This window comes from Glandiceps talaboti, chromosome 18 (assembly GCF_964340395.1).
Source record: "Glandiceps talaboti chromosome 18, keGlaTala1.1, whole genome shotgun sequence".
Taxonomy (NCBI): Eukaryota; Metazoa; Hemichordata; class Enteropneusta; family Spengelidae; genus Glandiceps; species Glandiceps talaboti.
The window spans coordinates 14,216,953-14,230,069 of record NC_135566.1 but is presented as its reverse complement, the minus strand read 5'-3'; the positions used below and the strand labels follow the sequence as shown (position 1 = coordinate 14,230,069).

General features: G+C 37.0%; 1 protein-coding gene across 3 annotated transcripts in view; it reads left to right on the top strand.

Annotated features, from left to right (window-relative positions):
- Positions 1–13,117, top strand: part of LOC144449549 (unconventional myosin-XVIIIa-like) — a 108,493-nt gene that overhangs the window by 46,345 nt on the left and 49,031 nt on the right. For all 3 annotated transcript variants that reach the window (XM_078140098.1, XM_078140097.1, XM_078140099.1), the window contains exons 8-17: positions 219–363; positions 1,290–1,554; positions 2,237–2,429; positions 3,331–3,417; positions 4,143–4,284; positions 4,788–4,947; positions 6,234–6,417; positions 7,260–7,449; positions 7,861–7,961; positions 9,062–9,127. In XM_078140098.1, coding sequence (XP_077996224.1) covers positions 219–363; positions 1,290–1,554; positions 2,237–2,429; positions 3,331–3,417; positions 4,143–4,284; positions 4,788–4,947; positions 6,234–6,417; positions 7,260–7,449; positions 7,861–7,961; positions 9,062–9,127 — 1,533 coding nt within the window. The remainder of the gene's footprint in view (positions 1–218; positions 364–1,289; positions 1,555–2,236; positions 2,430–3,330; positions 3,418–4,142; positions 4,285–4,787; positions 4,948–6,233; positions 6,418–7,259; positions 7,450–7,860; positions 7,962–9,061; positions 9,128–13,117) is intronic.

Here is a 13,117-nt window from a genome sequence, read left to right as displayed (position 1 = left end):
TTGAAGAACGTCGTGTAGTATGGTAGAAATTTTTTTACTTTCTAAATGTAATTTTCAAATATTGTCCAACATTTGATTAAAATGTGCTAGTAAATTCCATCAGTAGCAATTCTGATTTCATTCTGAAAAAAAAAGTAACCTCAAGTAATATTTTTGGAAATTTTTTTTGAAAGACGCCACCCAGAGCTGACATTTGAGAGTTTGTTTTATTTTGGCAGCCTGAAAGTAAACAGAAGCAAGGCACAGACTGGTCTCTTATTCTGAGTGCATGTAGAGTATTAGGATTCCGAGATGAAGAGTGCAAAGCATTATGGGCAGTATTGGCTGCTATTATACATTTAGGAGCTGCTGGTGCCGTTAAAGGTGAGTTATCAAGTCTTACTACAGCTTGCCAAATAGTTAAAACACTTTGCTGAGCCACATACATGTTTTTATGAGTGAGACAACATTAGAAGTAATTGAATATGAGATCCTTATCAATGCTGACCAGTCACCCCCACTGAGTGACACAACAGCAGTACACACACACACACACACACACACACACACACACACACACACACACACACACACACACACACACACACACACACAGTCAGGTACTAAGACATACACAGACACAACTGATGTTTTGATGAAGCCACACAACTTTACTCAGCATCTATATCTGTGCTTAACACGTATCTTAGTACCTGACTGCTGTGTGTGTGCTGCTATTGTGTCACTCAGTGGGGATGACTGGTCAGCTTGGATAATGATATCATATCCAATTACTTCTAATGTTGTCTCGCTCATAAAAAAAAAAAAATGTGTCCCCAGCAGTGTTCATACTATTTGGCAAACCATTGTAATGTATGTATACAGTAGACAGTATATAGTACAGCATGAGTGCAAATGTTTGGGCCACATTATGTAAATAAAATAATCATGCAATTTCTTGGCCAACACCATAACTTCTACACATCCAATAGTATAAGTGTGCATGAGAATAAGCAGACCTTGTTCTGTTTTGACCACCTAGTATGGGCTAAAACGTTATTGCAGGTACTGAGAATAAGTCAACCTTCTTGTTCTATTTTGACCCTCTAGCAGGAGGTAAAATGTTATTACAGGTATACAATATACAATTGTATACAAATACTCAATAATATTGCTTTTGGAAATAGTACAATATAAAAATATCAACAGAAATACTGCCACAACTTAACACAGTGTGCCAAATAATATAACAGGGTCTTGTATATTATTATTACTGGGTAACCTACACCTTTTTTTTGTGTGCGTAACAGGAAGTGGCAGTGCTAGAGCCCAGTTTGCTAAACCATCAGAAGCTCAGAAAGCAGCTACATTGCTAGGAACTACAGTAGAGGAGTTGGCTAGATCAATATTTCATCCATCAAGTCTGACCGGTACACCTACAAGGACGTCGCCGTACAGGACAGGATCACCTGGTGATAAGGGAGACCATGCTATGAATGCAATGGAGTCTCTGGAAGGCATGGTGATGGGACTATACAGTGAGGTTGTTGGTGCTGTTATAGGGCTTATAAATAGGTTAGTCTTATCTATCACACTGACTTGACCTTTAACCTCTAACTAACCTTTAACCTCTCCCCTTATTAAATCGTATTTTCTTGATAGAACATGTATCAGAATTCAATAATGCATGATGGTGAATGATGTGTAAACATAATGACTTGGAGACAGGACAGTTTGTTCATAAATTTGTAGGCAAAAGGGCAATCATAGATCCACGAATGTGTGATAGTTTCATGGAAAATAATGTGTTACCATACAGTGAACATGCCAACTTAATGTAGTGTGATTTTGAAACGAAACAAAAATTGTTGGATCAGTTGATTTTTGCTCAATTCCACACAGTGTATGTAATGATTTTTATCATCTCTCTCACACATACACACGCACACACACACACACACACACACACACACACACACACACACACACACACACACACACACACACCTCTCTCTCCTCTCTCTGTCTGTCTCTCCCCCCCCCCCCCTCTCTCTCTCTCTCTCTCTCTCTCTCTCTCTCTCTCTCTCTCTCTCTCTCTCTCTCTCTCTCTCTCTCTCTCTCTCTCTTTCTTTCTCTCAACGTTTTAGTCATTACCACTGAAAATAGGTAACACACTTTCCTCCTTCAAAAGATTACACTGTGTTAAAAATTTCCACATTCATTTTCTTCACTGAAAATATCTACATTTTCTCTACAGAGCCCTAAGCAGTAACTACCGAGTGATGAATTCCATGCACATCCTGGACATGCCAGGATTTCAGAACCCAGCAGCCTGCGGAAGGCAAGGAGGAGCTAGTTTCCAGGATCTGTGCGACAACTATGCCCAGGAAAGATTACAGCTTCTATTCCATGATACAGTGTTCACTTCACAACAAGACAAATATGCCCAGGTATGGAGAAATGTCTAGAGTGATACTAGTAAATTTATTTTTGTTACAGATATTTGCTCAAAATTTTGATAGTAAAAAGCATTATTTCATGTATATCTAGTGTACAATCTGAGGCCAATTAGTATCCACTTATGTAAATTATTGCATGAATATTCAAATATTCAAATTTTATAGTGGTTTTTCATTGGAGAGTGTTCATGTGCCCTGCTTTGTGCACTGAACTAAAGGTGTGGGCTGGCCACCCATGTGGTTGTTGTTAGCATCTCAACGTCCTAATCTTTGATAGAGTAAAGAATAGTATCAGCTTTTCAGTACGATTAATGAACAAGCCCCATGGCCCAGTCTGACCATATTTTGTTCAAAATTGTATATACCATGTATAAATATCAACTTTCTGTAACAACACATACATTCCCAAGACATTCATATGTCCACACATACCAAGTTTATCGTGGATTTTCATAGAGAAATCACTGCATTGTTCACTGTACGCATTCTAGTTTGACAATAACCCCACAAAGTTAGGGGGCCTTCTATACCCTATCTTACCTTTAAAGAGTCAAGATAATATTTACTTTTAAGGCTCAGTTCAGGTAAGGGTAAATATTTTAGGTGTGAAAAACAGTTGTCTGACCGAGCTATAGAAAAAGTTGGTCCAGAACAAAAAAATAATCCTATGTACCGGGTAATCATTGTAGCTCCACCGATAAGATGACAATAATGTAAGAACCTGGGATTGAAATTTGCCTGCGAAATGTTGGCCTGTAAAATTACAAAAGGTAGTCAGGAACAAGTTTTGATTGTATGAGTAAGCAATAACTATACCAGTGTAATGATGTGAAAGCTAGTGAATTTATGTGACCGTAATAATATGTGAAATTTCTCTTTGTTTTTTCTACAGGAAAATATAGACTGTGATTTTGAGAGCGTTGTGTCTTCACCGCAACCCATGGTGAACTTGATTGACAAAGTGTCACAGCAAACAATTGTAAGTCAATTCAATGTACTGGGTTCCTATGAATACATATATTTTGACACACAGTGGAAATGCAATTTTGCACACAAGTTAGCTCTTTTTTCTTTTTGAGAGAAAACTAGTTTTGTGAGTAGTATGCTTAATAGCCACACAAGTTTAGAATGCGCTTCAGGGACAAATTTCACTGAATATTGAAATTTTTAAAATCTTTCCAGATTTACGTGGAAGCTTGCTTCTAGTCCTTTTGAAATAAAAATTTAAACAAATAAAAAAAAATGCAATAGGGGTCCACTGTCTAGTTTTCAAGGAAATTAATAATTTTTTTATTTTCCAAATACATAACATAGTATTCGGCGGCCATATTGGATTCTAAGTGACTTATTAAAGTTTGATAACATTTTGACCTGTATTGAAAAAAATTGTATAATGACCCCTGATTTTCTTTCACAATGTAATTGAGAATCGATGGGCGTTTTCTTGAACAAAGTATCAGAAAAAGCTTAAACAGTTTATTTCTGAGGCACATTTCTTGTTAGTGTCATAAACGTTGCATCAAATCAAATCAATCTACCTCAGGTAAGATCTGTCGTTCTGAATTCCCAGTACAAGTGATGCTGTTTCTTGACTGGTTTACATGTATTTCCACTCTGAAATTGTTACAAAAAATGAAACAAAATAAGCAATAATAACAAAACTAGCAACATTGTAATCAATGTCTTACCACTTCTGATTTGTAGGTCAGACCAGGTTTAGATTCCAAGAATGTAGAGAAGAAAGGGTTGCTATGGTTACTTGATGAAGAGTCCATATTTCCTGGAGCTAATGATGAAAGTTTCATGGAAAGATTCTTTATTCATTATGGAGATGATAGTGACAAAAGTAAGTTTTACACACTTTACACATCATCAACTATTTCAAGAAGTTGTGTCAAAACCTTATAAAATGTTTCCATTTTTTTTGAAAAGCCTTATTTTTCGTATTTTGCAACTTTTATCAATGTCTTTTTCCAAAAAACAAATATATTTGAATTCCACAATTTACATCGCAGTTGGCAGAAAGGGAGCTTCAAATAATTCACAACTGTAACCCTTTGTAAGCAATGGTTGATATTGACTAGTAATACAATGGATGACACTTATTTCAAATTTTTGTATGATTTCTTTCAGCCAATGGGTAAGCCCCAACAATTGACGTTCACACTTATTTCAAATTTTTGTACCATTTCTTTCAGTCGATGGTGTAGTTAGTCAAAGCCTCAACAATTTGCATTCACATTTACTTCAAATTTTTGTATCATTTCTTTCAGCCAAATGGTTTAGTTCGTCAAAGCCCCAACAATTGACGTTCACACTTATTTCAAATTTTCGTATAATTTCTTTCAGCCGATGGTTTAGTTCGTCAAAGCCCCAACAAGAACTGCTTCATTCTAAATCACCAGCAAGGAACCCTACCTGTTGAATATAATGCTACTGGCTGGCTTGGTCTGTCCAGGGAGAACCCAGTCACCAGGGTAGCTGCTACAGTCCTACAAGACTCATCCAAGTAAGTGTTTGGTGTGAGGAGATATTCAAATGAGATATGTTTAATTAATAGGTTTAGTGTTACCGAGGTCAAAGAAGGCTGCAATTAGACCATAGACCCTACACATGTAGGGTCTATGATTAGACTTGTCTGTTTCGTAAGTGATGTTTTGCCCAGGTCAAAGGTTATGGAATGGCACAAATGAGACTTGTTTTGACAAAAACAGTGCTGATAGTTTTAGATGTAAACAATATTACAAACTAGGTATCGTAGTGTCTATGTTGAGGTTTTGGAAACCCAGTGCAATCAAATCATTATACTTTTTGTCTTGTTTTAATTTTTGTTCATGTATTTTTGGGCCTCTAAATCCAAAATAAACTTCACAACAAGTAACAGAGAGAAGAAATCTAGTAAAACTTGCATAGATTTTCATTTCTTAGTACCATCATTTTGGTGGAATGACGTGAGCACCCAGGTAGATTTTACCTACTTTAATACTGCCCACCTTGTAACCACTTATCAATGTGCAAGATGTTGCTAATAGTCACTATCTACTCAAAACCAACTCTTAGTCATGTTTTCCTAACATATATCAAATTTATTATTTGTATGAAGTCAGAGTTACAGGAACACATGGCTACCATCTTATTTTTTTGGTATCTTCACTAAAAAAATTTCAAATAAGAACCCAACCAGGGGAGAAAGAAAGAAAATATTAAAATTAGCTGTTGTGACAGTTTGTGTTTAAACGATGTCGGTGTATTTAGTTGTGACAAATATCAGTACATCAAGACAACACAAGATTGTGTAATGTGTATCATTACATATGGGAGAGAGATTACATGTACTTGCACCAGTGGGTGCACATACTAAGTGTTATTTGCACTGCAGTGCATTACTGAAAACATTATTGCATACCTGCATGCAAATGATATGTAAATGAGGATTCTAGCCTTCATTCTACATGAAAGCTCCAAAGTATGTGATCACATAGTGTAATTTGTACTGAAAATTTGTTGTTTAGAATAAAACATATGTAATAATAACAGAACCCCATGCCTCGTGAGTTCCTGTGTAAGTACTCAGGGGTATTTGCACTTGTGCTTGTAGTGTTTTCTGTTACACTTTTACTCACAACACTCATGAAAGTACTGCCGCAAAGAAACTGCAAACACTCATACAAATTCCCCCGCATACGCCACACTTGCACTCGTGCATTGTAGAATTCTGTTATAGTGATAAATTTGGCAAGGCAAAGATAGCATGTCATGTCATTTCAATATTTTATCTTTTTTTGTATATTCCAGGAGTAATATGAGTAGTTTGTTTCTGAGTATGAGAGGTAGTGTACCAAGTATGGTATCTGGGTCTGTAGCTGGGATAGAGGGCAGTTCATCATTAAGAAGAGCTTCTAGTCTGAGACGATCCTATACCAGTGGTGCTGCTGGCATCAAGAGAAAATCACTCTCCCTTCAAGTCAAGTTCCAAGTGGTGAGATCATCTTGAAAATATTATTAATTTTTATTTCCTAATAATCTAAAATGTTTCATTTGGAATTGGAGTACGTTAGAAATTATTCTCATGTTATAAAGAAGGAATTTTCAGTTGAACACTGAATATTCATGAGTACAATATGCTATACACCTCAGTGTGAAACAGCTGTCATGAATATTCAGTGTCCAACCATTGAATAATGTATTTCTGCTGACTCCCATGATGCAATAGCCCATAACAAAGATACCCTATAAATGCACAAGATCAAATAATTGTACGTGCTGTAAATTCATGAAATGACTCTGCAGAACCCATAGTCTCTGAAAATGTCTCTATTTCCTGGAGTGGTGTTCCCCTTTACGACAAATATTAGATTTAAACTTTTGACTGACAATCGCTGACAATCTTTGTCAGTTTTTGTGACTTGGTAGAAGTGAGATATTGAATCTTAAGTGAGTACTAGAATTTTAACCAATACACACAAGATACTTTTGATTAGCTGAGACCTTTCAACTGCAAACAGTCAGTCTTATTCACTCATGATAGAGGGCGCTGTTGATAAGCCAAAAGCTTTCGTCTGCAAACAGTCAGTCTTGTTCACTCATGATAGAGGGTGTTGTTTATGATCATGTCACAAGGTGACGTGATCACAGAGAATGTTCCCATAGATCTTAGGGAGAAAGTACTGTCCCTCATCTCTGTTCAGGTTGTTAGGACAGCTCTTGATGTAAATGGCCTCCATGATACCATGTTTCTGCCAGTTAGACCCTCTATCTAGCACTGAAACATCACTCCAATAGATCTGGATCAATTGACTCTTAAAGTGTTTTTGTTGATAGGATGGATTGATTGACCAGCTCAGAAGAAGTCGTCTACATTTTGTCCAATGTCTTCTACCACAAGTCGATGCTGGTGTAGCTGATGCCAAAGGTCATACTAAGATTATGGGAGATATGTTAAATGTCCCACTTCTAAGATCTCAAATAAGAGGCAACGAGCTCCTTGAAGCAGTCAGGATTTATAGACAAGGTAAGCCGTTTAGATTCAGTTTACAGTAAGTTTTGATTCATGTTTCGAACACAGCAGAACCAGTGACGTAGACACGCATTTGTCGTGACACAGACGCTCGTTGTTATGACGTAGAACGACCAGAGTATATATTCCATATTTTTGCCTTGTGCATGGTATAATATAGATTGAATCCCTTCATTCAACATTCTAAAAAAATATATACTAGTAATTATGTTGTCTCCAATATGATGAACAGTTGATGAATTGATGAACTTTTTTAATTAAGAAAGGAAAACATGTATACAAAACACAACAAAATGAAAAAAAAATGCTTTTTAAGAAAAGGTGTATAGAAAAAGGTCAAATGAATATCTCCTTTCCACCACTACATGTTGTTTATTTGTCCATGTTTTGATCTGTTATTTGTAGGATATCCAGACAGTATGCTGTTTACAGAGTTTAGACGAAGATTTGAAATCTTAGCACCAGCTGAATACAAATCCGGTGGACCAGTCTTAGATGAGAAGAAGGTAAGGTGGAATATTTCCCCACAGAATTTACTATCCTCCACCACAACGTTGGAGAAATGAAACACTTCAATTGTATGGTCAAATATAGTTAATCAAAATATGAAGGAGAGAAAATGATTTAGTATGTATTGTAAATTGTAAATGAAGAATATGATAGACATTAGCCCAATGACTTGTAAAACCCCTGGTCACTTTTGTAGCTCTTTTATTTTGATGTTACTCATAGTGAAAGGATTGGAAAATACTCTGGTGCAGGGTAATTTGACATACTTAGGAACCCTAGATGGTTAGGTAGTCAGTGCAGAATAACTTCAACTTTCAATGTTTCCCCCCACCTACGCACACAGCACAAACACACACACACACACACACACACACATACACATACACACACACACACACACACACACACACACACACACACAATCCCAATAATGGGAAAATTTGACAAACATGAAACAATGGGCTTGTAAGAAGATATGTAAACCTCCCTCCCCCCCTTCATTACTTTTCATTTCCAAAAAGACATCCCCTTTTTTTGTCAGAACATCTCATTTCAGCAGTCAAATGTGACTTTCATCAACAAAGTGTAAAGTATTAAGACATAATTCAATCCCGATAGTGGAACATTTTACAAAATGACAAGAAAGTTAAGTTTTGTACGAAGACACCCCTCTGTTTTTTCACAACTTTTCACCTCCGTAGTCAAATTTGGATTTCGTCAACTAAAGTGTAATGTTTTAAGAAGGGTCCTATATGGACAATGGTACTATCAGATTTAACAGTCAGTGTACACTAATGGAGTTAGTATCCTTAATGTGATTCTAAGCTTATTAAATGCATCGACATGTCATTAAATTTCACCTCCACGCTCCTAAATGAACCATCTTTTGTTCTCACCAAGTAATCATTCTTCTCTTTGTCTTTTATAAGTGTGTGTGATCTTTGTAGCTAGTGACTTAGAATTTTGACATACATATGTTGACCTGTGTCGTTGGTAACAAATTTTGACGTAAAACAGTCAGCTGTCAGTTTTCCGTGTGTTCCTGAATATTCCTCGGAGGTTTTGTTACTAAATGGATGATCATTTCTCTCCCCAGGCAACCCAAGACTTGCTTGATCACCTTGATATTGATAAACTCAACTACAGACTTGGGCTGAGCCAGGTTAGTTACTAGTTTCACAAATTGTGTGTATGTGTGTATGTGTGTGATGTCTGTTGTGTTAAAAATAAGTGTGATAGGCTATTCACGGACTGTGGATAGGTGGGATGTTCCTATCAGGAAAAGGAAGCAAATGAAGGTAGTTACCTGTGCTGTCGTCATTGTCGTCGTCATCGTCGTCGTCGTTGTCATCGTCGTCGTCGTCGTCGTCGTTGTCATTGTCATTATTGTTGTTTTGAACTTTATGCATTGCATGATTTTACAATGTTCATACATAGATGTTCATGGAAAGTATACGTCTGTCAGTTGTACGCTAACAGGTTGTGAGTGTGTCAGATTTCAAACCATGCATGATATTGTGGTGTTATGTTTCTGAAAGTTCAATGAGCAACTCTGTCGTGAAGTGTCTAGAGTAAAGTAGTAATAACAAAAAGGTTTTGTGTGCCCTGTGGCTTTGCTATGGTCACAAAGAGTTGGTGTAATTTACCTGTAACTATGGCAATCACAGATAGACTTGTTCATGGTATTATTTTGCTGTATGTGTTGCAGTTTAAAGAGACACAGTCTGTAACTTTATGATGTCTGGTGGCTACTTAATTCCATATTTCAATATGTCGTCATGGTTACCAAGTCCCATTGTACACATTTGTCTACATCTCTCACATTGTCAGATAAGATTTGATGCTACAGAAAAAAGAAGTGGGCATGACATACAAGTTAGATATATGATCATACATTAATAATAAAACTGTGAGTTAGCAAATATTTCAGAATTATTGCCAGTTTAGATTATCATAGACATGAATAAAACAGCCAGTGGGTGGGAGGGGGGGGGGGACACTGGATGGGGTTGGGTCCCATAGAAAGGTGTATGGGTATGTGTTGCCAAAATGGGTTACTTTTTCATGAAATTGTCCCTAAACATGGGTCGACTTTTCATCTCAAAATTCTCTAATCATGGGGTTGATAACATGGGAAATGTCTTCATGATTTACAAATGCCTTCTCAGCATCAGAATAAAGGTATTAATTGACCGAATGATTGTGACAGGAAATGCCTAACAATGGGTCTGTATTTGGATGATACATGAGTGGATGTTTTGAACATGGGCCGCACACCCCATATGAAAATTGAGGGAGTACCACCCCATCCCCCATCCCCTTCCCTCCCCCACTCCTCTATGGGATAAACAGCCAGTTTTTGGACTGCATGCAAAGTAATGACTGTATCCTCAAACCACAGCCTCTAAACCATAGTACACAATACAAACTGTACATGTTTGAGTATCATGTCAACCAGGTACAAATTACACGATAAGAGATATCTTTCTCCTTGAGAAACACTTGAAAGGTACTTTGATAGTGAATTCTAAACTGTATGGCGGCTACTCAAGTCAACATATTCAATGTTAAGCTATCAACTCCAAGGCATTTCTAGTTCAATTGATACATCCTTGTGTGGTGTACTACCAAAGTGACAAACGTGTCCAGAATGACAAAATATTGACTTCAATGAATTGTTCAGTAGTTTGGTGTATAGAAATGTGAAGGTTTTTGTATCTCAGTATGATGGTCAGTCTCACCACTTAACATTGGCCTTTATATATGTTGAAACACGACCTTTCCAATCAAAGCAGCTAATGTTTAAATATAGCATGGATGATTTCCTTGGTTCTTATGCATTTTACAGTTTCTACAGACATCAAGCTCATTAATTATAAATGCATCAACCTTGAGTCCTACCTTGCAGCTCAAGTTACACAAGGCATGCTACATTGCAAGTTTTGGGGGGTTTACTTCAGCCCAAGGCACAAATCAGTGTTAAGGTTACATTAGGGGTAAACCATTTGATGGGAGGGGGGTTGGGGGGTTGGGGGTTTGGACCCAACAACAAATTGTCTTTTTCTTAGGAAAGCTGTTTCATTCCAAGGTACATAGCTGTTTTTAAACAAAAAACAACAACAAAACAACAAAAACCCACCAATATACCTTGGGCTGAATTCATGTATTCCTAAACCCCACCCCCCACCCCCACCACCACCACCACCACCACCACCACAGGGGAGGGTTCAATATAGGGCTGCTGTATTTCATTCCAAGGTATATTGCTGTTTTGGGGGTTCAATTACGATTGTTTTTATACAGCCCAAAGTAATACCTGTTTTGAGGGTTAACTTAGGAATGCTTTTATTAATACAGTCCAAGGTATATTGCTGTTTTGTGGGCTAAATTAGGAATGCATAATCTTGACGAATTACTTTAATAACTTAGTTCACCTTTGAACTGAATTTTATTTGTGCAAGGTCATAAGCAAGTTAATACAAGTAAAGTCCATGTTGATACAACTGTTGGGTCTTCCTGAATTCCACCAAACTTTTACTGGACACTGTTCAGTGCTTCTAATTAGCTGAATTAACTGTTTAGTAGTCATTGGTATATGTACTGGTTTGATATGACGATTTGGTATTTATTTTGGATTTTTAATTCTAAAACAATTCTATCATAGCTTCTTACTTGAAAAATCAATGTGAAACAACATTGACCAAGCCTGTGTTTGTAATACAAAACATTGCAAAAAGCTAAAAAATGTGTAAAAAGTTTGTCATTGTACATACAATACCAAATGTTTTACACATTTTTAATTATTTGCAATGTATCGGGTTACAAACACAGACTTGGTCAATGTTGTCAACAAGTTTTGAAGTTATGTTATATTGGTATGATTTGATCACTTGGTAATCATATATACATGCAACATGTGGAGAATTCACTCAGTGATGTATAAAAAGTTATAGGAACTGAAGAGTTGTTTTTTTGTGAAGATAAACAATACATTGTTTAATTGAATTAGAACTACGAAAAGAAAACACTTTGCAAATGTATAGTGTTGGTGGTAAATGAACCATGAGATGTTAAGGGTTCGATCTCCCGGGTCTATATATTACATCAGCAGTCTTCTACTAAAAAATAAAGTAACATAGGTGTCAAGTCCTCTGTGTAATTTCTGTGTGCCCACTTCATATAATGAAAATCATACTGCAAACCACTTTATTTTGTCCAATAATGGCACCAAACAACCAACACTGAGATCGACCCAAGTTGTGGTCTCTTAATTCGCAGCTTTAGAAGGTGTTACCAGCCTGAGCCTTCCTGTGAAAACCTAGGAAGAACAGTAAGCAGTGTGAGGGGAAAGGCCTCCATAGTGTATGAATGAGAGCAGTGTGTGTGTGTGTGTGTGTGTGGGTGGGTGGGTGGGGAGGGATGATAAGTTTACTGGGATGTTGGCTCCTAGGTGTATGAATGACAATAGTGTGGAGGGGGGGGGGACGATGCCTCCTTAGTTAAGAGTTTGCTGGGACGTTGGCTCCAAGGTGTATGACAGAAGTGTGACACAAAAGTGATCCTTAGTTGACGATTTACTGGAAGTTTTGCTGCAGGGTTTATAGTATAAATGACAGCAATGTGACTTGATAGGTCTTCTGTAGTTGAAGGTATACCAGGGTGTTGGCTGCATGGAATATGGATGACAGCAGTGTGACTCAAAGCTCTCCTTAAAATAGTTGAGGGTTTACACGTAATACTGGGTGTTGGCTCCAGGGTTTATAAATGGCAGCAGATCTTTTATAGTTGAAGGTTTACTGACAGTTATGTATGCCTATAAAGACCTTGTATGATAATCACTAGGTAATTTGTATATGAAATACTTCTGTCAACTTATCCCCTATGGTGATATTGACATACCCATGAAAAAAAATAATCTATATGTACACTCACAGCAAAAGTCCATGTTTGCTTTTCTGATTAGCGAAATTGAATACCTTGAGAAAAAAAGTCAGACAGTTGGGATAAAGGGATTTCATAATTCTGATCTCTAAGGCTTGTTTTAATACCTCATGTCCCTCATTTTAAAACGTAACTTCATTGATTTTTTTTCACCATCATTAAAAAATCAATCTGATGTTATGATGATCAATATTTGTGAGAGAGAGAGGTC